Here is a 26,996-nt window from a genome sequence, read left to right on the forward strand (position 1 = left end):
TCAATAGGGTTAGTAATACCAAGGTTAGCAGCTCAATAAGGTTAGAAATACAAAGGTTAGCAGCTCAATAGGGTTAGTAATACCAAGGTTAGCAGCTCAATAAGGTTAGAAATACCAGGGTTAGCAGCTCAACAGGGTTAGAAATACCAAGGTTAGCAGCTCAATAAGGTTAGAAATACCAGGGTTTGCAGCTCAACAGGGTTAGAAATACGGGGGTTAGCAGCTCAACAGGGTTAGAAATACCAAGGTTAGCAGCTCAATAGGGTTAGTAATACCAAGGTTAGCAGCTCAAGGCTAGAAATACCAGGGTTAGCAGCTCAACAGGGTTAGCAATACCAGGGTTAGCAGCTCAACAGGGTTAGAAATACCAGGGTTAGCAGCTCAATAGGGTTAGAAATACCAGGGTTAGCAGCTCAACAGGGTTAAAAATACAAAGGTTAGCAGCTCAACAGGGTTAGAAATACCAGGGTTTGCAGCTCAACAGGGTTAGAAATACCAAGGTTAGCGGCTCATTAGGGTTAGAAATACCGGGGTTAGCAGCTCAACAGGGTTAGAAATACCAAGGTTAGCGGCGCAAGAGGGTTAGAAATACCAGGGTTAGCAGCTCAATAGGGTTAGAAATACCGGGGTTAGCAGCTCTATAGGGTTAGAAATACCAAGGTTAGCGGCTCAATAGGGTTAGAAATACCGGGGTTAGCAGCTCAATAGGGTTAGAAATACCAGGGTTGGCAGCTCAATAGGGTTAGAAATACCGGGGTTAGCAGCTCAATAGGGTTAGAAATACCGGGGTTAGCAGCTCTATAGGGTTAGAAATACCAAGGTTAGCAGCTCAATAGGGTTAGAAATACCAGGGTTAGCAGCTCAACAGGGTTAGAAATACCAGGGTTAGCAGCTCAACAGGGTTAGAAATACCGGGGTTAGCAGCTCAATATGGTTAGAAATACCGGGGTTAGCAGCTCAATAGGGTTAGAAATACCGGGGTTAGCAGCTCAACAGGGTTAGAAATACCGGGGTTAGAAGCTCAATAGGGTTAGAACTACCAAGGTTAGCAGCTCAATAGGGTTAGAAATACCGGGGTTAGCAGCTCAATAGGGTTAGAAAAACCAGGGTTAGCAGCTCAACAGGGTTAGAAATACCAGGATTGGCAGCTCAACAGGGTTAGAAATACAAAGGTTAGCAGCTCAACAGGGTTAGAAATTCCAGGGTTAGCAGCTCAACAGGGTTAGCAGCATCTTTCCGAGGCAAGGTAGTTCACTGACTGTCAAAGTCAAGTCTCCACCCTTGCCGAACTCGCGCTGGATTTCTGTTACATTTTGTTACAGTTACAGTTACATTTTGGCTGGACTAACAAGTCAATGCAGAGTCCAATCAAAATCACCTAAACATCCGGTTCGTAAACATCATGGATTTCGACGTGCAGATATCAGTCGATTGCAGGATTTGCCAAGCATGCCTTCTGTCACCTTGGCGTCGACAGTTATTTTGCAAATCTTTTCATGTTTTGAAACAAAATGCTCAAATAATTTGATGCACTTCACGAAGTAAGACCCATTTTATTACAATATGGATCTTGATTATCGATCTGATCATCTTAACTGGGCACTGCCATTTTGTTGGAAGCAAGTGCAAGTGATATGAGAGAAGGTATCTGACTGGTCAATAGGAGGGACATAGAAGGGACATAATTTGTAATAGCTATTGGTGGCGCTACGATCGAGCCTGGAAATTCTAGCCTAGTTCGGCAAGGGTGGAAACTGGACTTTTCATGTCAGTTAATTCCCCTGCCTCGGGAAGATGGGTAAGCAGTTCAATGGGTTTTGAAAAGCAGAGTTGGCAACAGCAACACCAATATACCATCAATACCATAAACTGCAGAGCTCCAAGGCTCATGAATTACCTGTTTGATAGAGTTGTCAGAGTTGTCAGTGTTCCTGTTTACCGGTAATTACCAGTTTTTTACTGGTAAAATTAGCATTGGACTGGTAATTCATGTGACTGCCAGTCCCTGTGGACCGGCAAATAAAATACCTTATTAATCTTGGTTGTTGAACAAAACATCGGTGATATTCACAGAGCTCCAGATAAGCTGCGTATCTGCATAAATTATGCATCAGAAATGCAGAAATATGCAGTAAAATAAAATCCATACGTATCAAATACGCAACGAACATTACAGATACGCTACACAAATAAAACTTGTGCTTATCATCAAAATATTGTGAAGTAACCCTGCGAATTCGATTAGCAAATCAGCAACTTATTTTGAAATTATAAACGGGCATTCCGTCAACCTTCCCAAACTCCACGATGACAGTTACATCATGATCATTTGCCATTACACTTTCTTGTGGAAGTATCGTGGTATTTTTGCGTCCTATAAAGCTCTCGAACCCACACGACACCAGTTTGCAGGGACTAGATGAATAGTGTTTTTAAATATTTAACTTAAATACCCACATGTGTAAAAACTAGTGGGTAACAGAAATTTGAATACCCAGATAGAATTACTGATACCCAACGATTTTAAAATGCATGGGTAAAATACCCACAACACCAAAAGCTTATCTAGAGCACTGATTCATATAAGTACATTTTTTTAACAAAGTCAGCTTGTCTGCAAGCAGGAACACTGGTTGTGCTTATTGCCAAAATCTATATCGGTCTGACCACATGCGATTGCTGGCATTAATACTTGATATTGTACAATTACTGTCTCTAGACAGGTGCCCTTTGATCTTTGCTTTGATGTTGTCACTATATAGGTAGATCCGATGTCAATTATGTATTGGACTGGTGTTTACGTATTGAGGGTAGTCGAATTAGGTTAAATTGCCCTTCCACCTGGTCATAAGGAGGTCTTCGTCTGTGAAAACATTTCTTTAAAATAATTGTAATATATTTTTTTCAAAAGAACCTTATCCTCTGCTGTTTTCATGTGGAATCGAGGAAACTAAACTTGGGTTAGTTTGATCTTGATTCATGTAGGCATTTAGTAAATAGTATATATATATATATATACATACATATATATATATATATATATATATATATATATATATATATATATATACTCACCGCCAAACCTGAATACTATACAAGTTGGTAAATATATGAAGACTTACTCATATTTAAGAGATATTAGATTGGTTCGATGCACAAATGAACATATTGGTATGTTGTGTGAACTGATGCACATTTGACATCCTAGATCCATGACTCGAGATGCACCATTTGTTTTGTGCAGGATTAGCGTGTAAAGTTTGGAAGTCACGTGCAGCATATCGTGCTAAGAATAAAGACACGCTGTTGTGCCCCTTGACTGATTGTAAGTTTTGTCATTAAGTGGTACACATTGGAAACACCTCTTCTAAACGTATATACTTCTCTATATGTTTCTATGGTTCACGTTTCTTTTGGTGGTGAGTATATAGTGTAAATCTTGAAATTAATGCGAGCGTGAATTATATGCAAAAATTTGCGAGTGGTCTTTGTTCGCATTAATGAAACTTCGCATTTATGTCTCCAAAGTGATTATCAACAATTTGCACACTTTGGATAGCGGAAATACCAACTTGAATATAAACACAAACACGGTTTATTGATCAGCAGTTGTAACAACTATATAACAATGTCAGTCAAAGAATAGGAATTACACAATAGGCATCCGGTGAGTTATCACTGCTGGGGTCAAGAGTTCTACCCTCTCGTGTCAATCTAGGCATCATTAACCACTCCAATCAGTGAACTGTTGTTGGTTCAATTATTTTATTACCTTTGAACTTCCTTAATGCCCGTCAACAGCATAAACATATAAACTGTGTTGTTTTTAGGAAAACACTGTTTATTGTTATTACGTAAGTGCTTTACTCAGTGCTAATAAGCAGTGCTTTTTGCTGTTTGATTAGATTAAGGTAAGGATATGTATCATTCCATTTGGGATAGGGTCAGGGAGTCGCATTTTTGGCAAGGGATCAGCAGTCATATTAATTTCAAGATTTACAGTATATGTTCCATTCATGGCACAAGACTAGTGGGGGGGACTAGTGAGGGCGGTAACTGTAGCAGTCAATGTAGCCGTCGCTGTAGCCGTCAATGTAGCTGTCGCTGTAATAGTCAATGTAGCCGTCACTGTAGCAGTCAATGTAGCCGTCACTGTAACAGTCAATGTAGCCGTCGCTGTAACAGTCAATGTAGCCGTCGCTGTAACAGTCAATGTAGCCGTCGCTGTAGCAGTCGCTGTAGCAGTCACTGTAACAGTCAATGTAGCCGTCACTGTAACAGTCAATGTAGCCATCGCTGTAGCAGTCACTGTAGCAGTCGCTGTAGCCGTCGCTGTAGCAGTCAATGTAGCAGTCAATGTAGCCGTCACTGTAACAGTCAGTGTAGCCGTCGCTGTAACAGTCAATCTAGGCATCGCTGTAACAGTCAATGTAGCCGTCACTGTAACAGTCAATGTAGCCGTCGCTGTAACAGTCAATATAGCCGTCGCTGTAACAGTCAATATAGCCGTCGCTGTAGCAGTCAATGTAGCTGTCACTGTAGCCGTCACTGTAACAGTCAATGTAGCCGTCGCTGTAGCCGTCACTGTAACAGTCAATGTAGCCGTCACCACAGCTGTGAGGTGCTATTTAAATATTGGTTCAATATCAGTCTCTGGCTGTTACAAAGACTTTGTTCTTTAAAAATTTTGAAATTTTGTTTTATTTTCTTATTTCGATTAAATGCGACACTAGTAGACACTGCAACAAATGAAGCTATGAAAGGATTCATGATATACCGGGGTGTATTAGAAATTCCCCAGGGTTTGAGGAGTCAGCATGCTCTCAACTTTTGTACCTTATCTGTACCATGTACCGTACTGTGGTAACTACCCGTAAAGGGTGGGGCTGCAACAATACCTGCCTGTATGACAATGCATTTCAATACAAGTGTCAATGCGAGTGAATTGTGCAGTGCTCAAGGATACAAAATCTTCTTAACCTTCACGTAATGGAAGATGATTGTATCGTGTGGGCACATGAAAAGTCACGATGCACCGGTGCGCCGATGGATCATTTCACCTCTTTAGCCTAGTGCCCTCTAGCCTGTGTGTTTCATATTGTTACCCTGTCTGGCGCTCGGCATTAAGGGGCTAAAACAAGGACTGGTCGGCTCGGAGTCAATATACTGTGCCTGAGTGGGGTATTCATGTTAAACTGTGGCATGGTATCTCAGTGAGCTAGCACTATAAGTCGGCATAAGTCCGGTCTAGTACAAGCAGCCACACAAACACACACACGTACATGCACGTCGCTATATAAGTGCAATAATCTTGGACACGACGTTAAACCCAATTTCACCTCACCTCACCTCACCCGTGTGTTTCTGCCCAACAATATCCCATCTGCATCCCATCTGCATCCCAAATTCACCTGCAAAAAGAAACAATATCATCTTATGTAATAAAAAGTACTGTATCAGGATATGAATCGTATCGCACCAGTAGTATCGGGATGCATATTGCGAACCCGCTGTATCGTAACGACCCTTACGTTGAAGGCTGCCTATAATCCTACTCGCTGTCGGTTGATTGGCTGAATGTTCAGGACCTTAATTGCAGAAAACAAAACAGTAGCTATAAAATATGTATATCAACAAACAATTGTAAAAGGGTATCCTGAAATCTATAGCATTGTAACCATTAACTTAAAACTGTCACGGACATGTGACTTGATATCTCAAATGGTCAGATAAGCTAAATTGATGGAAATGTCATGGTATAATTGTCAAGATAATGTTTTGATTATTGTGCTAGTGAATCTGATTATTATGGTCAATATAGTCAATAAAATTGGCTTCTTTAATAGAGTAAGTCAGGTAATCTGAACGGTGTGAATCGTTTGTTGTTTGTAGGAGATATTACAGCATAAACCCACAGACTACAACCATTGAGAGATAAAGAGAACATTAGTAATAACTAATCATATACAAACTGTCCAACAGTAAATTATTACCAGGTGATTTCTCCGGCACACTGGCTATATTGACTATCAACATTGATCTCGTGTCACGCATGGCACTTAACAGTTGGACATTCTGACACATCTAAGTGTCCACAATCAATGGCAGCAGCTCACTGACACAGGCTCCTTGAAGACAACAATACATTGTGTACTTTGATATGATGGGACGTCATGTTAGGGACGTCATGTCAGGGACGTCATGTCAGGAACATCATGTTAAGGACATCATGTTGGAGACGTCATGTTAAGGACGTCATGTCAGGAACATCATGTTAAGGACGTCATGTCAGGGACATCATGTTAAGGACGTCATGTTAGGGACGTCATGTCAGGGACGTCATGTTAAGGACGTCATGTTAGGGACAACCTATGATGGACACCCTTTAAATGCTAACATCACTTTGTGAGATGGGACCCTTACAAAAAACAAATCTTTAATGCGAAGGTATATTAACATTTTATTTATTGCAATAATTGCTTTTAAATATCAGTATTGGTCCTGTTATTAATGAAGTAGTGAAGTACAGGTAACCTTTGCAATAATAATAATAATAATAATAATAATAATAATAATGAAAATCCAAAATATAATGAATGATACTAATTTTAGTTGTTGAATTTGAAACTATATTTCAGGAAGTAGAATGTCTTTTGGTTGTAATGTTCGCTACTGTTATTCTACTATCATGCCCTGCAGCCATAAATCTTGGACCCTTATGACGATCCTTACCTTATGGGTCGAACTTGAATTAAACCACAAATAGTTTGGTGAATAATAAGCGGCCTGTGTAATCAGCAATTTATAGCTGCCCTTTCAGTGTACATTAACAGCCAAGCAGGTGCTTGTTCATGTCAAAGTGATGAAGACTGTTGTTGACACTATCAGTGTCATCACTCACTGATAATATCGGCAACCTGCAGACAGGAAGTGTGTCATTAGATTAAAATCAGGGCTTCTTTCAAGTCCCCTTCTTATGGTTTGAGTGTGTTGCCTTGTGAAGTGCGCATTGGTGTACGACAACAGTGATGTTTGAACAATGCAGGTGATCACCTTACCTTGCTCGGATGAGGTAATATGAAATAATTATAAATCTAGTTTTATGTGATAGCAGTTCATTGGCAATTGGGTGGTTGGCCTCGTGATTCAAGTGCTTGCCTGTCACAATGAAGATTTGGCTTAGATCCTCAATATAGACACAATGTGTGAAGCTCTTTCTGCTGTCGCGTCGCGCGATGTTGCTGGAATATTGCTGAAAGTGGTGTGAAAAGTCACTCATTCGAAATATTTGTATTTGAGTGTGTGAGTTTTATTTGATGCTAAAACAACAGCTTAGTTGTACCATAGCGTGTCATATGATGCAATGGAAAAGAGATATTGCTGGAAAGGTTATAAGAGCTAATTGTCAAGCAGAGCAGATTGTGTTTTCAGGCCTACCAATGAAAACTGACAGACTGCAAGAAACAACTGTCATAAAGTTTTGTCTACACACACAAGGAATCGGCAACAGAAAAAGATTAGAACATATGACAGTGTTTTGTTGCAGTCTGTTTTGGTAGACCTGTTTTTGTCCTTGATGGTCTAACAGAGCAATAGGTGTTCAGCAACCCATGCTTGCCGTGAAAGGCGACTATGCTTGTCATAAGAGGCGACTAACGGATTGGGTGGTCAGGCTCACTGACTTGGTTGATGCATGTCATCGTATTCCAATTGCTTGGATCAATGATATTAATCACTGGATTGTCTGGTCAAGACTTGATTATTTACAGACCGCTGTCATATGGCTGGAATATAGCTGAGTTCGGCATTAAACAAACAAACAAAACAGAGCAGCTTGCCGTTTTCCTTGATGGTCTAACATGACAGGCTCCCAGTTTCCTTGATGGTCTATCATGACAGGCTCCCAGTTTCCTTGATGGTCTAACATGACAGGCTCCCAGTTTCCTTGATGGTTTAACATGACAGGCTCCCAGTTTCCTTGATGGTCTAACATGACAGGCTCCCAGTTTCCTTGATGGTCTAACATGACAGGTTTCTTGTTTCCTTAATGGTCTAACATGACAGGCTTCTTGTTTCCTTGATGGTCTAACATGACAGGCTCCTTGTTTCCTTGAAAGTTTAACATGACAGGCTCCTTATTTCCTTGAAAGTTTAACATGACAGGCTCCCAGTTTCCTTGATGGTCTAACATGACAGGCTCCCAGTTTCCTTGATGGTCTAACATGACAGGCTCCCAGTTTCCTTGATGGTCTAACATGACAGGCTCCCAGTTTCCTTGATGGTCTAACATGACAGGCTCCCAGTTTCCTTGATGGTCGAACATGACAGGCTCCCAGTTTCCAAAGCGGGTTAGACCTTGTACATGTAGTTGAGATTTCTTTGGTGAGTTGAACAGAGTCTACTGTAACACAATATTTCCTTTCTTTGACCAGACAAAGATAATTCATCTTGCCTCAAGTCCTTCATCATCCATGCTTGTCACTGAAACCAGAGTTCTTACAGGTGTGAGTCACTATGCAGGCAACGGCAGGGGAAAAACATGTTTCGAGACAGATCAGATAATTCTCACGTTGGGTGTTTTTGAAATCCATCACTGCTCATGCAGATTATGTTCCGTTCATACTTGATACTTGCAGGTCTTACCTCAGCTATTTTTAGCATACAAGTATTTTCCATCAAGTCGTTCAATATCTCTATAATGGAACAGGTAATATATCAAGTCGGTGAAAGGCATTTAGAAGTGATACGCATAAGGGAGAGAACTTATGCATGTCATCTTCTTTATTATGAGGGGGCCCGTCGGGTAGCCCAGTGGTTAAAGCGTTCACTCGTCATGCCGAAGGCCTGGGTTCGATTCCCAAAATGGGTATAATGTGTGAAGCCCATTTCTGGTGTTCCCCGTCGTGATATTGCTGGAATATTGCTAAAAACGGCGTAAAATCATACTCAACTCGCTCATTATTATTATTATGCCTAAATTCTCTATCTTATGTACTTTATCCAGGTAGAGTGTGACATTGAGGGTGAGTGAGTGAGTGTGCAGAGAGAGAGAGAGACAGTTTGGGGATATTTTTATGTGGCTCTAATCACGCTCTCATTTTCTCTCTCGCTTTATTTTCTCACAAAATACACAAATGCTAATTGATATCTTAGACATCATATCTTTGAAAATCAATACATTTGCATATTTTCCCACCAATTTAAAACATAATAGGGGTCAAGTGGTGGTAAATTCAGTTCTTACCCCAGTCTATATTTGTACTCAGAATTACCCAGCCACAGATAACCCTTTACAATCTGTTGCAGGAATGAATGCTGGGTAAATAGATGTGATCCTATTTGACAACAGTTCTTTCAATTTTGAATTACATAAAAAAAAAAATCGTGTTTTCTTTCTTTTGCCCCTCAGGTTATCAATATATTTGAAGAATTGTGAGGTTCAAATTGAAGAGGCTGTTACCATGGTTACTGTTCAACATACTTACATCAAACGTCATTCTGATTGTTATATCCTGCACCATGACTGGGGAATGTATTTATTTTATGAAAAAACCCCAGACAATCCAGATATGTATACAAAAGCAAGTCTAGCCAGCTCTAGCTAGCTCTGTTCCACAGCATCGGGAAAATTATCTGTTTAATTTTAGACTCAAGAAGGGTATTGTGTAATATAAGATTTCATAGACTAAATGTGAGTCTACGATTGTTACTGTTGTTGTCATTGATGTTGTTTTGTGTTGCAGAATTCCATACGTCACAATCTGTCGTTAAACAAGTGCTTCCTAAAAGTTCCAAGGTCGAAGGACGATCCAGGAAAGGTACGTTCATGTGAAAAGCGCCCCTATTTGCAACACTGAACAGCAACACGCAGTGTCACGTGCACACAGGCTGGTAAAATTACTCATGTGCTTTGAACATGATGGAGAAAAGGACACACCCAGGGAGATAGCTAGGATTTAACACTAAGTGCTCCTGGCAGGCCAATTGGGAAAGAATGGTTGTTTTGTTCAAAATAGGGTTTTTGTGGGGAGTTCTTACTTTCAGAGGTTGCATTTTAACATTGCGTTCATCACAGTCATGTAAAATTATCCCTCTTTCTCTGTCTCCCACTGTTATCAGTGAAATGAATACAAGTTACTTCGACCAAACCGTTACATGAGTTGTAGCTATATTACACGAATTTAGATATTTTAACTCCACTTTGGGGATTTTTTACTGACAATGCTGCAGGCTAGGCTGTGGATGGAGTCTTTTACAGTCATGGTAGCTAGGCCGTGGATGGAGTCTTGTACAGTCATGGTAGCTAGGCTGTGGAGGGTGTCTTGTACAGTCATGGTAGCTGGGCTGTGGATGGAGTCTTGTACAGTCATGGTAGCTAGGCTGTGGATGGAGTCTTGTACAGTCATGGTAGCTAGGCTGTGGATGGAGTCTTGTACAGTCATGGTAGCTAGGCTGTGGAGGGTGTCTTGTACAGTCATGGTAGCTAGGCTGTGGATGGAGTCTTGTACAGTCTTTGTAGCTAGGCTGTGGATGGAGTCTTGTACAGTCATGGTAGCTAGGCTGTGGATGGAGTCTTATACAGTCATGGTAGCTAGGCTGTGGATGGAGTCTTGTACAGTCTTTGTAGCTAGGCTGTGGATGGAGTCTTGTACAGTCATGGTAGCCGGGCTGTGGATGGAGTCTTGTGCAGTCATGGGTTTTTCAGATTTATCATGGAGTGAGTAAGGTTTTTGAAGCAGCAATGTTCTGGTGATATTACAGCAAGATCACTGCAGGGGGACACCAGACATGGGTTTTCCATGTTTTCCAAATTTATGACTTCAACATTAGGGTCCCAACAGCAACCCCATTGATTTCTTTGCTTTCAGATTCCGGGGTAGAATAGGTCTTCAGCAACCCATACTTGCCATAAAAGGTGACTATGCTTGTCATAAAAGGCGACTAACGGGATCAGGTGGTCAGGCTCGCTGACTTGGTTGAAGCATGTCATCGATCCCAGTTGTGTGGATCTATGCTCATGATATTAATCACTGGATTGTCTGGTCCAGACTCGATTATTTACAGACTGCCGTCATAAAGCTGGAATATTGCTGAGTGCGGCGTAAAACAACAAATTAAATCAAAATCTTTGCTTTCATTTCCCCCCCACTGCAGTTGCCGGTGACTTGTGTAAGGTGTCTGTGGCTGTAAGGTAGACTGTTATGTTGTAATGGAAGCTACTAAATTCATCTTGAAGGGCTGGCTTATTATGTTTCAGCAAAAACCAAACTATCATCTTCTCTTGCTGAAGCGTTTCTCCTTTCATCCTTGATTCTATTGAGGTGGTATGGTTTGATCTGGGATAATTAAAAGAACATAAAATTCAGTAATGAATCAAAACTTAAGTCGACCAGTGCAAAAGGAAATTAAGCAGCCAAATATTCATTGAAGCAGAACATCGATAGTAAAGTTAAGCAATGAAATCTAAATGTTGGTATAAGTGAGGAGTGGAGTCAAGCAGTTTGAATTGATGTATAACGTCGAGAAAGTGGAGGTGAAAAAGCTAATCAGAATGTACGAAGACCAAGTTAGTTATTTGCTCTTTTAATTGTGTTTCACAGAAAACCGTTCTCACTCCTCTCAAATTAAGCTGACACACCATGATATTGCTGTAGTTCTGTTCAATGTGGGGGGCACTGGTGGCCCAGTTATCTAAGGCGCTGCGATTCGCTGTGCAGAGTTGAGTCCCTTGGACACGCCAGAAACCTATGATTGTGGGTTCGAATCCGGGTTCGCCCCGATTATGTTTCTAGGTTTGTCAGCACCATACCCATGCTTGTTGGTTTCACTGAAGTGGTAAACGTCTGAGACCTGCATCACTTTGGGCTTTCCTCCCACATTAAGCTGACACACCACAATATAACTGGAATACTGTTAAAAACGGCGTTATACCCAACTCACTGTTCAACGTGTCATGAAGCCCACCTCACTCACAAGCCCTAGCTACTCCAACTGTCACCAGGCATGGTTTGTTAGTGCCAAGTCAAAGTGTTTTGGGTGCCAGGATAGCCAAGTGGTTAAGGTGTTAGCTCATCATGCCAGCCACCTGGGTTTGATCCCCCACATAGGCACCATGTGTGAAGCTCATTCTTGTTTTCCTCTGCTGTGATATGGTTGGAATATGGCTACAAGTGGAGCAGTGGCGGTTGGGTTGCCTAGTGGTTAAAGCGTTTGCTCGTCACGCTGAAGACCCGGGTTCAATTCCCGACATGGGTACAATGTGTGAATCCCATTTCTGGTGTTCCCCGCTGTGATATTGCTGGAATATTGCTAAAAGCAGCGTAAAAGCATACTCACTCACTCACTCACATTTGGAGCAAACACCAACTTACTCAAACAGATGTGTTGTTTCCGGACGGCATGGATCGATGCTCATGATATCAATCACTGTATTGTCTAGTCCACTCTCAATTATAAACATCATCGTATACCCTGAATATTCCCGAAATCAGCATTACTCACAAACAAGAACGACGTCGACTTACTTGGCACTATCCTTGCGAACTGAGGTTATGTTTCACAGCTCATTCAGGACGTGACAGTGAGCAAGTGTTTCAGTGCAGCAGTAAACATTTTTACCGTAAGATTTTTACCATACGAGTAAACATAGAAGTGGGTCAATGGTTAGACTTGTGCAAGTCTCTAAGTCAATAACTATTAGTTTAAATCTTAAGTTCTAGATCATATAAATAATAAGAACAAGTGGTCCCTATAAGAGACTGGAGTCCTTACTGTCCACATATCTAGACTTGACTATTAGGAGGATAGAATTACTACACATCCATGGACTTTTCTTTCAGTACAGCCTTGGAGCAAGGCTAGTCAATGGTAAACCCTGTCGCAGACTGTCCTTGAGAGAAAAGGGACAGTTGTTGGCGCTGTGAGATACATGGTCGTAAAGCCTACCTCTGTGTAGCAATAACACACAGATGAGGGCGTGATACAGTGCATGTACTGTACTTTTTACTGGAACAGTTTGGGTGTTGATGTTTCAAGCATATGGACCTCCCATGTTGGTAAAAACGTCCAGATTGTGTTTTGACGATGGTAACAGCTCATTCATTTACATGTGTAAATTGTCATGATGCAGTGTTTGCTGTGGGGACGGCTGTATCAAGTTCACATTATTATTAGGACTGTTGTCTGTGGGAGGTCATTACTCCAATTCACTGTCAATACAGTGGTAAGATAGGACCAGGTGATACATGCTTCTGTCTCAAGATTCTGGTGTTACGAGTCTTAGATATGTCCAGTGGATAGCTAGATTCTGGTGTTGCAAGTCTTAGATATGTCCAGTGGATAGCAAGATTCTGGTGTTACGAGTCTTAGATATGTCCAGTGGATAGGAAGATTCTGGTGTTACGAGTCTTAGATATGTCCAGTTGATAGCAAGATTCTGGTGTTACGAGTCTTAGATATGTCCAGTGGATAGCAAGATTCTGGTGTTACGAGTCTTAGATATGTCCAGTTGATAGCTAGATTCTGGTGTTACAAGTCTTAGATATGTCCAGTGGATAGCAAGATTCTGGTGTTACAAGTCTTAGATATGTTCAGTGGATAGCAAGATTCTGGTGTTACGAGTCTTAGATATGTCCAGTGGATAGGAAGATTCTGGTGTTACGAGTCTTAGATATGTCCAGTGGATAGCAAGATTCTGGTGTTGCAAGTCTTAGATATGTCCAGTGCATAGCAAGATTCTGGTGTTACAAGTCTTAGATATGTCCAGTGGATAGCAAGTTTCTGTAGCAATGCTGAAGTAGCAGTGTAGGGGGACTGGATGAAGTCAGCAGTGTGTGCTGTATGTATAAATGCCCCGCTCTAATTTTGAAAGCGCCCAGAGCGCTTATTACGTCGAATACGGTAACAATTTCCCTATTCATGTTACCAGACTTTTTGTTCTGGCTTTGGGGAGGTAACTTGTGTATCAGTGACAACAGGGCCAATGAAGTGGAGGAGGCATTAATGCTCAGTTTTACAGTATCGCACTGAATGCAATAGTAAAATATCCCCAAATTTAGGAATATTGAAACTTGTTAAAAAATCCAAATTTTGAAGAAAATAATTATTTCCCCCCAATTTGCCTGCCATGGGCACTTAGTTTTAAATCTTGGCTAAATCCCTTCTTCCTGTAAGAGCTGATTTATGAGGATCAGTTGGTTACAGTTGTCGATTGTGTTATGGAGACGGTGATGCTCATGCTGTCAACGGGGCGGTCGGGTAGCCTAGTGGTTAAAGTGTTCGCCCATTACGCTGAAAACCCGGGTTCGATTCCAGACTTGGGTACGATGTTAGAAGCCCATTTCTGGCGTCCTCTACCATGATATTGATGGAGCATTGCAAAAAACTCACTCACTCACTCACTCTCACTCTCACTCTCTCACTCACTCACTCACTCACTCACTCACTCACTCACTCTCTCACTCACGCTGTCAACCACTAGTTATGATTATACTGATGTTATGATGTTATCTTCAGGGGTCGTACTGGGCAATAGACAGCAACCCCCCTGAAGACCCCCTCCCTGCCAGACACAAGAAGAGGCCGAGGCTGAACGATCGGGTGAGTACACAGCTGCTGAAAGACTAAGGGGACGACCGGTAAACATTCAGGGTTGGGTGTGGCTGGGATTGTCATAGGACAAATATTTTTTAGGAATGTTTTACGTGAACCAATTCTTGTTCCAAAATGGTGTCAAAGTAACTGTGATGAACTCCTTCATTTGTGGCGTGCATGCATGTGAAGGGAGATGGTTGGGATTGCTCCATTTTGAAAACACTTATATTGTTGCGATGCAGTGATCCAAATTGAGAATGACCCTTATGTTAATAGCTTAAAATTTAGTGTGTTCCTAGATTTAAAAAATCAGTCAAAACTTCTTGATCATCATTTTGAACCTGATAACTAGAATGGTACTGAAAAGAATGTATTTGCAATTAAGGCCATGATAAAATATTAGATTCATCCCAGCCATTATTTATTGTCGCCAAGCAACCACAAATGATTTAAAAATATTTCTTTCTTTGCTGGATAAAATACATCAGATTCACATTCCAAATATTCAACTGTGTATTAAGCCTGGCCAGTTGGAACATCAATGCCTTGAACAATTTCTTTAAAAGAGTAGTAAAAAAAATAGAATTCCTCCTGCCTGGTTAAAATCTAACCATGTATTGTCGCCGGACCGTGCATTGATATACGATAACAGCCTTGTGTATGACAGCTTGGTCACATGACTGGTATGTGGTATTGCAGGCGTCACCGTACAGTCCGGAGCCAGGGCTTGGTGTCACTAAGATGCCGCCCCAGACGTTGACAGCCGTCAATGTGCAAGTGTCTCCTCCCTCACCTCAAAATCAAGTAAGTTATTTCTCATATTGTCAAACCGAAAAAACAAAATGTTTTAGATATATATGGCATTGTGGTACCAGGTTAGAATTAGTCCCCAGCGCTGCTTGGTGTCAGGGGATGGTGGTGATGGTCGGGCGATGGCCGGGCGATGGTCGGGTGATGGTCGGGTGATGGTTGGGTGATGGTCGGGTGATGGTCGGGCGATGGTCGGGAGATGGTCGGGAGATGGTCGGGTGATGGTCGGGAGATGGTCGGGCGATGGTCAGGCAATATTCGGGCGATGGTCGGGAGATGGTCGGGTGATGGTCGGGAGATGGTCGGGTGATGGTCAGGCAATATTCGGGCGATGGTCGGGAGATGGTCGGGAGATGGTCGGGTGATGGTCGGGCGATGGTCGGGTGATGGTCAGGCAATATTCGGGCGATGGTCGGGAGATGGTCGGGTGATGGTCGGGCGATGGTCGGGTGATGGTCAGGCAATATTTGGGCGATGGTCGGGTGATGGTCGGGAGATGGTCGGGTGATGGTCAGGCAATATTCAGGCGATGGTCGGGAGATGGTCAGGCAATATTCGGGCGATGGTCGGGTGATGGTCGGGAGATGGTCGGGAGATGGTCGGGTGATGGTCGGGTGATGGTCGGGAGATGGTCGGGAGATGGTCGGGAGATAGCGAAGTGATAGACTTGCTTGATTGCCTGTCCTCTCCTTACCTCAAGGGTGTAGGACATTGCTCATATTACTTGATGCATTTCCTATAATTGGCTCAGATAGCTTTGAAAATATGTTCCTAATCTGGGGTTTCTCTTCTGAACCGGGCTTTCGACATCCAGATTACAGTTGATTTCAACACAAGGTTTCAGACCTGCACTTCCAGTTATAACTTTAATCGTAATGAGTTAGAAATATGGTTCTGCTCTGGTGTGGCATGAAATACCTGGTCAATCTGAAAGAGCGGAAGTAAAGATGTGTGAAAGTGGTATTGATTTTTAATCTACCTTCAAACATACGTCAGTCATTGATTTGGTACAGGCATGAAATATTAATAGCGATGTATTAGGAAATGTCCTGGAGTGCAAGCAGTATTGATTATATTCCCCTACCTATATACTGTTACAAAGTGTATACTGTTCCACTGGATAAATAGCTGGTGGATTTATAGGCAGATGGTTTGATTCATATTACCTGAAGCAGGGCTTGTTTCACAAAGCAAAGCTCAATAACAGGCTTTATTTCCTAGAGGACCAAGGCAGTATACTGACATTTGTCACAGTTAGTACAGTGTGTAAGTTTGACTTGTTTGGGGATATTTTATTGTATTTCCCTGTCTAATATTATTTATCATTTTTTTCTTTATGATTAGTTTGTTTATTTGCTGTTTAACAAGCAATCAGCAATATTCCAGCTATATGTAAATAATCGAGTCTGGACCAGACAATTCAGTGAATGATATCATGAGCATCGATCCACGCAATTGGGATCGATGACATGCATCAACTAGGTCAGCGAGCCTGACCACCCGATTCCGTTAGTCACCTCTTACGACAAGCATAGTCGCCTTTTACGGCAAGCATGGGTTGCTGAAGACCTATTCTACCCTGGATCTTCACGTGTCTTTTTCTTTATGATATAGGCTGGGTGTGTAGAAATAATGGTAAATATGATAATAATGCAAATATATCTCACCCAAAGACTTGCTGATGGAGACCCATGAAGGGCCAGGGAGAGAATAGGTCTCAGCAACCCATGCAAGAACCTTGATCGTTGGTTTGTCCTGATTATGTGTCAAGGATAATCAGCGCCATGCCTGAGAATGTGGGTTTCATTGCAGTGATAAATGTCCTGCATCCTAATTATTAATACCCCAAGTTCAGTGTGTTTAGAACTGGCTGGAGTGTGTTCTAACATAAACCTATTCAAACGTACTTACCCGGCTATAAGGTATGCCAAGTGTCTTTATCCCGAGACATGTACCATTTTCTAACTCCATTTGTGCTTTCAGAATAAACAAACAACATAATCTCCCTTTCAGAGTTGTAAAAATAATATTTACTATAGTATTGGCTGAATGCCATTGACTGGGTTAGAGAATGGCAAAATGCCAACACGGACCCACTTGGTCACATAAGATGTTTATAAAGATCTCTGGGTAGAAAATAGCTGCTAGGGGGTACTTTCTGGGTCAGACATGGTAGGCGAAGGGGAGGTTTTTGTACGACTCAGGTGTCATGGCTTGTGTTACCGGAGCTGAATTAGATTTGTGAATGTACTGTGCGGGTATTTATATATTGAAATGGTTGGTCAGGTAATATTTAATTGAATCTGGAGTCTGAAATAGGTCTGGTACGTATGTGTAGGATAAAACACGTCAAAGGGTTTTTATGAGATTTATAACCCAAAGGCAGTGGATAAAACCAAGGGGCCAGATGTTTTATCCTAGAGAATGAGGTTTTTAAATCTCATAAAAACCTGAAGCAGGGTTAGAAATTGGCACTAGTCCTATAGTCCTTGCCAAACTGCCCAATGGTAAAGGTATCACAAGGACAAGTAGAAAATTGCCATTTTTAAGGGTTTTGCTATATGTTATCATTATAAGGACTAGTGGACGAAAACTGTTAGTTTCTAACTCTGTGAAGGTGTTTTATCTAACTTATAAACTAAAAAAAGAAACTTAAAACATTTATCAACAATTTTTTGGCTTCAAACATACTTTCCATGAACCTCAGGAAACGGGCATAAAATATCTCTTCTTGTTGTTGTACGGTACTTGAAAAAGACGTTCTTAAAAGCATTGTGATTGATCAGCGCCTCTGTGTCCTGGTGGTACACTCACTGGGCTATGAAGGCTGCATGTTCGATCCGCGGGAATATAAACAAAACATTTGTCATTTGATTTTACATTTCATGACATTGTCTTCAAATGCAAAATAAATTTCCATCAATCAACATTCCTATGTTACAATATATACAGAAGTTGTATTATTAAAATTCCCAGGGATATTATGTAAAACTCCCGTGATATTATAGAGTGAGTTAATATTTAAAGTCACATCGGCAATATTTCAGCCATATCGTGACCCGTGATATTATAACATCCCTGTTTATGAGATTAACCCTCATGGAGAACAATAGGATGACGTCACTGGAGGTTGGTAGTACTGAGTATAAGGTTTGCTGAAAACACATAAGATATAGGGATCCTTTTTCCTGAAATCAATGTTGCTTCGTATGCATTAAATATGTTGAAAGAAAAGGGGCATTGTCTGGAGCAAGTTGTTGCGGTAATTATGGATGTGCAAATAGGAAAACATATATCACTAAGTTCTAACATTTACATTCAACATATATCTGTGTTTGGGGAATGCGGAACTTTGTCGGTTGTGAAGCAGGGCTTGATTTAAGCAACTGGATTTAACTTGCACCAGGTGTATGTTGACATGAAAAGGTAGTTGGTACTGATATAACCAGGTTGCACCCTGGTCCCATAATTTTATCAAAGTGGAAACAAAGATGCATTAACTAGTCCTAATACCGTATTCCACATAATAAGCGCCCAGGGCTCTCTCCAAATTAGAAATAGGGGGCTCTTTTATTAGAATATTATTTTGGTGTAAAGTTGAAAGATCGTAAATTTCGTTGTTTATGCTGACAGCCTGAAATGTTTATATACAACAGATGTATTTTTCCAGAATTTAATGTCCCATAATTAAAGATGCATATAACACACGTATTACACACAAATAAATAAGGCATGTGTACATTGATCAATCGGAAGCGATTCGCTGTGCTGAGTTGCGTCCCCTGGACAGGCCAGAAACCTATGATTGTGGGTTCGAATCCTCTGAGACTTGCATCACTTCGGGCTTTCCTCCCACATTAAGCTGACATGCCGTGATATAACTGGAATAATGTTAAAAGAGGCGTTAAACCCAACTCACTCACTCACACTCTCGTAAACTAAGCCACTGAAAAGGAACTTGGGGTTGGTAGTGCTTTTGTAGGGCTGCCATCTTGTCTTTATAATCTTATTTGGTTTTCCTTCTGAATCTGATACAGGTTATGCAACTCTTAAATGCCAGTGTGTTTATATGTTGTTCTATTTTCAGAGTAACTGCAATTTCTCTGAAAGTAACGGAAATCCAGATGACATGAATGCATCATCCAATCTTGTTAACCTCTACAAGTCCGTCTTTGAAAACTCTACAGGTAACCATGGTAACATAGGATTACCAGCACTCTCTGCTCATTTCCTGAAGCAAATAATTGAAATATTAGACGTGAAATGTATTTTTATTAATTGTTTATTGTTATTATTATTGTTTGTTTGTTTATTATTATTTGTTTATTTTATTACTGTTGTTATTATTTGTTTATTATTTATTAATTAATTATTATTATTGTTGTTTTTGTTTGTTTATTTATATTGTTGTTGTTTATTATTGTCCATGTTCCTGCAAGCAGTTTGTGTTTATCTTGCACGACTGGTTGATTTAGGTTTGTTCTGATAGTTTCATGCAAGGAGATGAATCATAATGTTTAGTGACACATGGTCAGGTAATGCTAGTAGAAGTATAGTTATTGTAATGTTATTGCAAAATGCACCGAATATAAATTTAGCAAACTGATACAGAATTTATCCATAAATCGATACATGGTTAGACGTATCGTGTATGTATCGTCAGGTGTAGATTTCACTGGGAAACAGTTTTCAGGAGAACTGTTCAACATATATTGTCCTTTGATTAGTCGGAATAAGGCTTTGTTATCAACGCTTAGCCTTGCTCCAAGACTGTACTGAAAGATAAGTCCATGGATGTGTAGTAATACTATCCTCCTAATAGGCAAGTCTAGATATAGGAATCCAGTCTCTTATAGGGACAACTTGTTCTTATTATTTACCTCATCTAGAACTTATGAATTAGACTATTAATTACTGCCTTACAGACTTGTGCAAGTCTACCCAACGCTCTGCTCTGTTTCAGGTAACTTGAATGCTCTCCTCAATGGAAACATCTCACAGAGCCAAAGTGGGACAGGTGAGATGATGATGATGATGATGATGATGATGATGATAGGTAATCTTATCCATGAAAAGTGTGATTTCCATGACAAACTTATTGCTTCAAAGTTTGTAGGAACCATGTCTTACCCAAGTGTCATTTAGCCATTCCTCCTATCTGACGTAATGATGTTGAATAAACCAGACTTTGGAATAAACCAGACTTTGGAATACACTGGCAAGAAACCATACAGGCCTACACATTCCATGTTGTAGATTTTTTACTCCAGTATATCTTTCTCGGTTATAAATAATAATTCATGGTGCCAAACAGTTTTGATTGAATAAAACTTGCTGATTTATTTTTACAGGCATTCCAAGTTTGAATTGTTCCACCAGTGAGTGGTTACAGAACCTGGACTCGCTGAAAGAGAGCATGCGATTGGCTGGAGCAGGGAGTGACCTCAATAATATCGACATGACCCAGTTTCAAGGTATTTTTGGGATCTGTGGCTAACTACAAGAATGTTACAGACATAGAAGGGTTTCAGATAATGCCGATAACAGTGTTCAAACATAATTTACCACAACAAATAGGAAATTATTTATAATTTTGGATAGTATCATTTAAATACTTACATAACAAATGTTATATTTGGGATAACACTTTCTTAGTAAAGTACAGATTCCAGTACGTTTTGGGGTTGAGTCACATCCGGGATTCGACCCCGCACTGTCAGAGTGAGGTTACATTTGTCCACTTTCTAAATGGCATTGTGTGTTCATAAGTACTTACAGTGCAGACCCGTGAAGATCCGGGGTAGAATAGGTCTTCAGCAACCCATGCTTGCCGTAAATGGCGACTAAGCTTTTTGTAAGAGGCGACTAACGGGATCAGGAGATAATCATTGTGTATAATCTATCCATCATGTAGTCATCTGCTCATCAGGAGATAATCATTGTTTATAATCTATCCATAGGAGATAATCATTGTGTATAATCTATCCATCATGTAGTCATCTGCTCATCAGGAGATAATCATTGTGTATAATCTGTCCATCATGTAGTCATCTGCTCATCAGGAGATAATCATTGTGTATAATCTATCAATCGTGTAGTCATCTGCTCATCAGGAGATAATCATTCTGTATAATCTATCCATCATGTAGTCATCTGCTCATCAGGAGATAATCATTGTGTATAATCTATCAATCGTGTAGTCATCTGCTCATCAGGAGATAATCATTCTGTATAATCTATCCATCATGTAGTCATCTGCTCATCAGGAGATAATCATTGTGTATAATCTATCTATTGGAGTTCTGGTTCTGGCTTGTCATCTGGAGATATATACTCCTTACCTACTAATATTCTGGTATGTGTTTGTGTGGATTCACCTCACCTGCAGTGTTCACTCTCACGTAACTGAACCTTTGAAACCCATCTCAAATTCAGCGTGACCCTGTCATAGTCTCGCTACCATAGGTATCTTGATAATGCATAGAGTACTGGGTTCGCACTCCCTTGCAATGGCCTGGAACTTTTAGGTCTTGTCAAAAGTTCTTGAATTTAGATTCTACCATGAAAAGGCGTTGCACTCACTTGCAATGGCCTGGAACTTTTGGGTCTTGTCAAAAGTCCTTGAATTTAGATTCTACCTTGAAAAGGCCTTGCACTCCCTTGCAATGGCCTGGAACTTTTGGGTCTTGTCAAAAGTTCTTGAATTTAGATTCTACCATGAAAAGGCCTTGCACTCCCTTGCAATGGCCTGGAACTTTTGGGTTTTGTCAAAAGTCCTTGAATTTAGATTCTACCTTGAAAAGGCTGTAACTGTCCGGAGCAATTCCCATCTCAAGTAAATCTGAAAACTGTTGATATTTTGGAAAATTTAACTCTTGAGTTATCTCCCTTCCAATGTCCTCCTGATTCAAAATCCATAATAAATTGTAGAGAAAGGCCTGAGGCAACACGTTAGTAATTTGAGTATTGTTAAAAGCTGTGAAACTCTGAACCCATTTTCTCCTCAATGTCCAATGCAAGGAACTGTGAAATTATTGGAATTGACACTGAGGTCCACCACCCCAGCATGTCACCCAGTGTATAGATAGTGGCTAGTTGCAGTCTCAAGCCTCATCTACAGTTGAGTCTCTCATCCAAAATGGCCGCCTTCATCCGCTGTCTTCACGTCTGAGCTAACCATCACACTTCTGCTTGCATCACGCTCGGTTACTAACACTGACCATTATCATTATATAAGACGTTTTTCTTTGCACAAGCAGGCCTGATGGAGACCATGAAACAGGAGGACCCAGCAAACTGGTCGTTAAAACCAGAACAGTTTGCCGATTTAGCATCTTCTCTAAACAATTTCTTCAATCAATCACTGCTGCAGAGTCAAAACCAGTCAAGTAGTACCAGTGGAATATCAGGTAGGTTTGGGTTTGATTTGTGTTGGTAACTTTTAGTAACATCAGAGTTGCTTCCCTTAGTGCACCAGAATCCTATGAGCATAGGTTAGGATTCCAGATTCAACCTTAAGTGTAGCTAGGATTGTCAGCACCATGCCCATGCAAGACCACTTCCTGCTTTTCCCCACATCAGGGGCAGTGGTGTAGTCTAGTGGTTAAAGTGTTTGCTTGTCACACCTAAGACCAGGTTTTTTTTAGCACCATCCCCATGCTTCTGGGTGTTTAATGTGCAAGACCTACACTACTTCAAGCTTCTTCCCACATAGGGGCCGTGGGGTAGCCCAGTGGGTAAAGCGGTCGCTCGTCACGTCAAAGATCCGGGTTTGATTCCCCACAAGGGTACAATTTGTGAAGCCCATTTCTGGTGTGCCCGCCGTGATATTGCTTGAATTTTGCTAAATGCGGCGTAGTGCTATACTCACTCACCCTGTCTGTAGTTCTTTTCGTTCCTAAAGTGTTCAGAGGATTTCCCTTGTCCCCTGAGTCACTTGTCATTCTTAACGATGCTTGAACCACTTGTATTTTATGCTCAAACCATGGTTTTGAGGTAAGATCTATGTTGTGAATTGAAAATAGGATTGACACTCAAACCTGTGTATGGTTGCTAAGCAACTGTGGATAACACATCCCCCATCTGATATCTCCATTTATCCTCATCTGTCCTTGGGAGCTGGGCCTCGTTCCACAAAGCGATCGTAGCATTAAGACGATCTTACTCCCATACTTTAACATTGACTTGTGACTGTCGTAGCTCTACGATCGCCTTGTGGAACGGGGCCCTGGAGATTAACCTGTTGGAGGTCTGCTGTGTGATGTGTTAGTCATAGTCTTACAGCCAATGGGATGACTAGCACTCATGCCAGCTATCTTTATTAAAGTAACACTATAACAGTGGAAACTGCTGATGTGGCTAGGGGGATACGGAACATTATCACACTCCTGATAACAATGTTGTTATATAACAGTAATACTGGTCAACACGTTGTTGACTCTCATTCGTCCTCATGGAAGTTTTAAATGTTGTGTTGTCCTCTTTCAGGTCCTGGAAACGGCTTCTGTAACAGCAGTAACTCGGTGAGCAGCAGCCAGCTGAACATGGCCGACGGAGGGCCTCCGTCAGTAAGGGCACCCTTACACTTACCTTAAGAGAGAGAGAGCAGGATTTCATTTTACCAATTTTTGATGATATATTGTTTGTCCCAATTGCTGCCATATGTTGTTCTGTTTACATATGAAATAGGGAAATGGGTAAAAATCAACTTTTCTGAAACAGAAAACTCTATAAAAGACAAAAAGTGCTGCAATCCTTTGCCAGGATTTGATGGTCAAGGTTTTGAATCCCAGATGTAGGCACCGATTGCCCCTTCCTCTTAAGGTGTCCATTCCTCTTAAGGTGCCCATTCCTCTCAAGGTGCCCCCATCGTCTGTCAGGATCTATAGTCCTAGAATCGCTCTCATTATGGTCCTGGGTTTGTCAGCACTATACATTTCTACTCCTGAGTTTCCCGTGAAGATCTGGGTTAGTTTAGGTCTTCAGCAACCCATGCTTGCCGTGAAAGGCGACTATGCTTGTCGTAAGATCCGACTAATGGGATCGGGTTGATGCATGTCATCGTATCCCAGTTGCGTAGATCAGTGCTCATGATATCAATCACTAGATTGTCTGGTCCAGACTTGGTTATTTACAGACCACCATCATATAGCTGGAATATTGCTGAGTGCGGCATTAAACAAACAAACAAATAAACAAACAAAAACCCATATGTACATGTCTACTCATGGGTTTCACCAAAGTGGTGAATGTCTACAACCTGAATCACTTCAGTCATTCCTCCAACATTAGACTGTGACTGAACAGATTTAAACCTCACTCACTCACTCACTCAAATCTCTCAATCGAACACCAAACTTTCTCTGATGAGTATCTTGGTATGCCAGTATGCATTCTCTAGGGGTCTGTACCAGGGCGGTTATTGCAACAGTAGTCCACACACCAACAGAAATAAATAAGGTATTGTGGACAACCTCCAAGTCTATATTCCTCCCTGTCACTACACAAATCAGGGGAAGTAACTCTAATCTGAAGTTGTTCTAATCCTTGCTAACCAACACACAGGCAGGTTGAAATTTGCTATCGATTGTTATGTATACTATCAACGATGCTATTGGCGTTTGAAATTCCTATCGATATAGTACTATTGTAGGGAAAGCAACTGCGATAGTTTGGTAGTTCGATATGTCGTTGCACTTATCTGTGTCCCAATGTTAAAAGTTTGGAGGATCCCTCGATTCGAGTGACATTGGCGCAAAGCTCAGGGATCCCAGAAGCCACCATAATTCTGAGTTATGATAATACTAATAACAAAATAATAACAATAACAAAGCCTACTCTGTTCCAGAATGCTTCAGAAAGCTACTCATCTTGTCAGACCGTGGTTTCACTGCCGTCCGGGACACAATATCACCATTCGGACGACATCGATGACGACTTCAACTGGGACAAGCTGCTGTAGTCGTGTTGCCATCACATCACATCACCTCATCCAATCAGAAGCCTCATTGAAGACCATGTGACAGTTCACATGCTGCTCACAGAGTTAAACCATTTGTTGATATTCATATATACTGCTTATACAAGGAGAGGAGGGTTGGACATAGGGCGTGTTGCCTTGTGGTAGGACTATATGGTGCAATGTGCTTTGTAAATATTCTGTTGATTGTAAATAACATAGATATATTCAATTGTTATTGTCTTCTGTTAACCCAGCAAAGATCTTCTATTTCCCTTGTTTTGAAATAGTTCATAGTTTTGCGTTTAGCATTTCAACGTAATGACAAGAAAAAGTCTGTTTGGAGGTATTGTAAGTTTTGAAATGCGAAGTTTGTACGTTTTGTGCATGGAATCAAACTCCATTTTTGTGTTACATATGGATTCAGACTATTTTGGAAACAAAAACTGTGACAGTTTCCATATTGTACGGAGCTACTACCCCGACCTCTGCCTGGTTAAATCTTCAACTCCAGGGTGGTCGGGTTGTTGAGGTGGTAGTTCTTCATGACCAAGTCCTGGGTTTGATTCCCCACATGGGTACAATGGGACCAGCCTATTCAGGGGTAGACTGGGATACTGCTGGAACAGTCCTGAAACTTGCGTCAACACAATCTTACACTCTTACTTTCCATGGGTTTTTTATTTATTTTTCCATTGTTAGCAATGATAGTTGGACATTGTTGTAACTATTTTTCTCCTCCAGTGTTTATATCGAGTCCAACAACACGACGCCAGTCCTATGTTCTGCCTCTTCTCTCCTCGGGTTGTAGGGTTCCTTTGTGTGTCAACCTCGGTCACAGTGTGTGTAGATGCAAGGAGAACCAGGGATGCCAGAGTTAGATGTTAGCCCCCATCAGGGCTACTGTACTAGATAGCTTGGCCCCAACTGTGGATATGTAGCTAATTCTGGTATTTTGTAAAAAGTGTGTAGTGGAGCTTATGTATTGTAAATTGAATTGTGATGGTTTTATTCTGATCGTGTGTGGAAAGTTCAAGTTTGTGAAACTAACTAAGGAAATTCTGTACATTTTGTCTAAAATATTCATCGAGATATTCATTGAGATAGGTATGCCATTCTTCAACTCAGAATCTTCTATGCACGAATAGAGAGATTTTGTCATTGCATTCTCGGATGTGACTTGAAACGTGTAGCATAGTGCAGTAGTCAGTTTTTGAAAGAATTAATATATTACAGCTGAAGACGAATGCTGTCATAACTTGTGTTACGATAAACCATTGAATGATCTCACTACGATAACCATAATGGTCACCTGGATTTTTTAAATACAGGCTATGACAGTTTAGGCCGCAACAACTTGATATTAGTTTGTACCTAGAATCTCCAACATTGTTTACATTTTGTTCAAAGAGGAGCACACAAGTCATTTTGTCTATTAAGTTACATGACAGAATGCATTCTGCTGTCCAAGGTTTTTCAATCTGGCTGCTCTGTGTCCCCTCTCTGTCGATTCCTGCAGTGTGTCACGTCTTGCATGATGAGAACAAGAGGTTTTCATGAACTGCCAGAACTGGGACCCCAAAACATTTAACAAACAAAAAAATCAATGTTTTGGCTTTTTTGTAACAAGCAGTAC

General features: G+C 40.9%; 1 protein-coding gene across 3 annotated transcripts in view; it reads left to right on the top strand.

Moving 5' to 3' along the window:
- Window positions 1-26,582, top strand: part of LOC124148209 (forkhead box protein J3-like) — a 37,752-nt gene extending 11,170 nt beyond the window's left edge. Inside the window, exons 2-10 of one of the 3 annotated variants that reach the window (XM_048391649.1) lie at window positions 9,744-9,818; window positions 14,515-14,598; window positions 15,292-15,396; window positions 19,490-19,589; window positions 20,366-20,419; window positions 20,754-20,876; window positions 22,659-22,811; window positions 23,890-23,969; window positions 25,250-26,582. In XM_048391649.1, coding sequence (XP_048247606.1) covers window positions 9,744-9,818; window positions 14,515-14,598; window positions 15,292-15,396; window positions 19,490-19,589; window positions 20,366-20,419; window positions 20,754-20,876; window positions 22,659-22,811; window positions 23,890-23,969; window positions 25,250-25,363 — 888 coding nt within the window. In that variant the 3' untranslated portion in view covers window positions 25,364-26,582. The remainder of the gene's footprint in view (window positions 1-9,743; window positions 9,819-14,514; window positions 14,599-15,291; window positions 15,397-19,489; window positions 19,590-20,365; window positions 20,420-20,753; window positions 20,877-22,658; window positions 22,812-23,889; window positions 23,970-25,249) is intronic. The other 2 variants (XM_048391651.1, XM_048391650.1) reach the window with 2 other exon arrangements.
- The last annotated feature ends 414 nt before the right edge of the window (window positions 26,583-26,996 follow it).

This window comes from Haliotis rufescens, unplaced genomic scaffold (assembly GCF_023055435.1).
Source record: "Haliotis rufescens isolate VD_foot unplaced genomic scaffold, xgHalRufe1.0.p SCAF_94, whole genome shotgun sequence".
In the NCBI taxonomy this organism is placed as follows: Eukaryota; Metazoa; Mollusca; class Gastropoda; order Lepetellida; family Haliotidae; genus Haliotis; species Haliotis rufescens.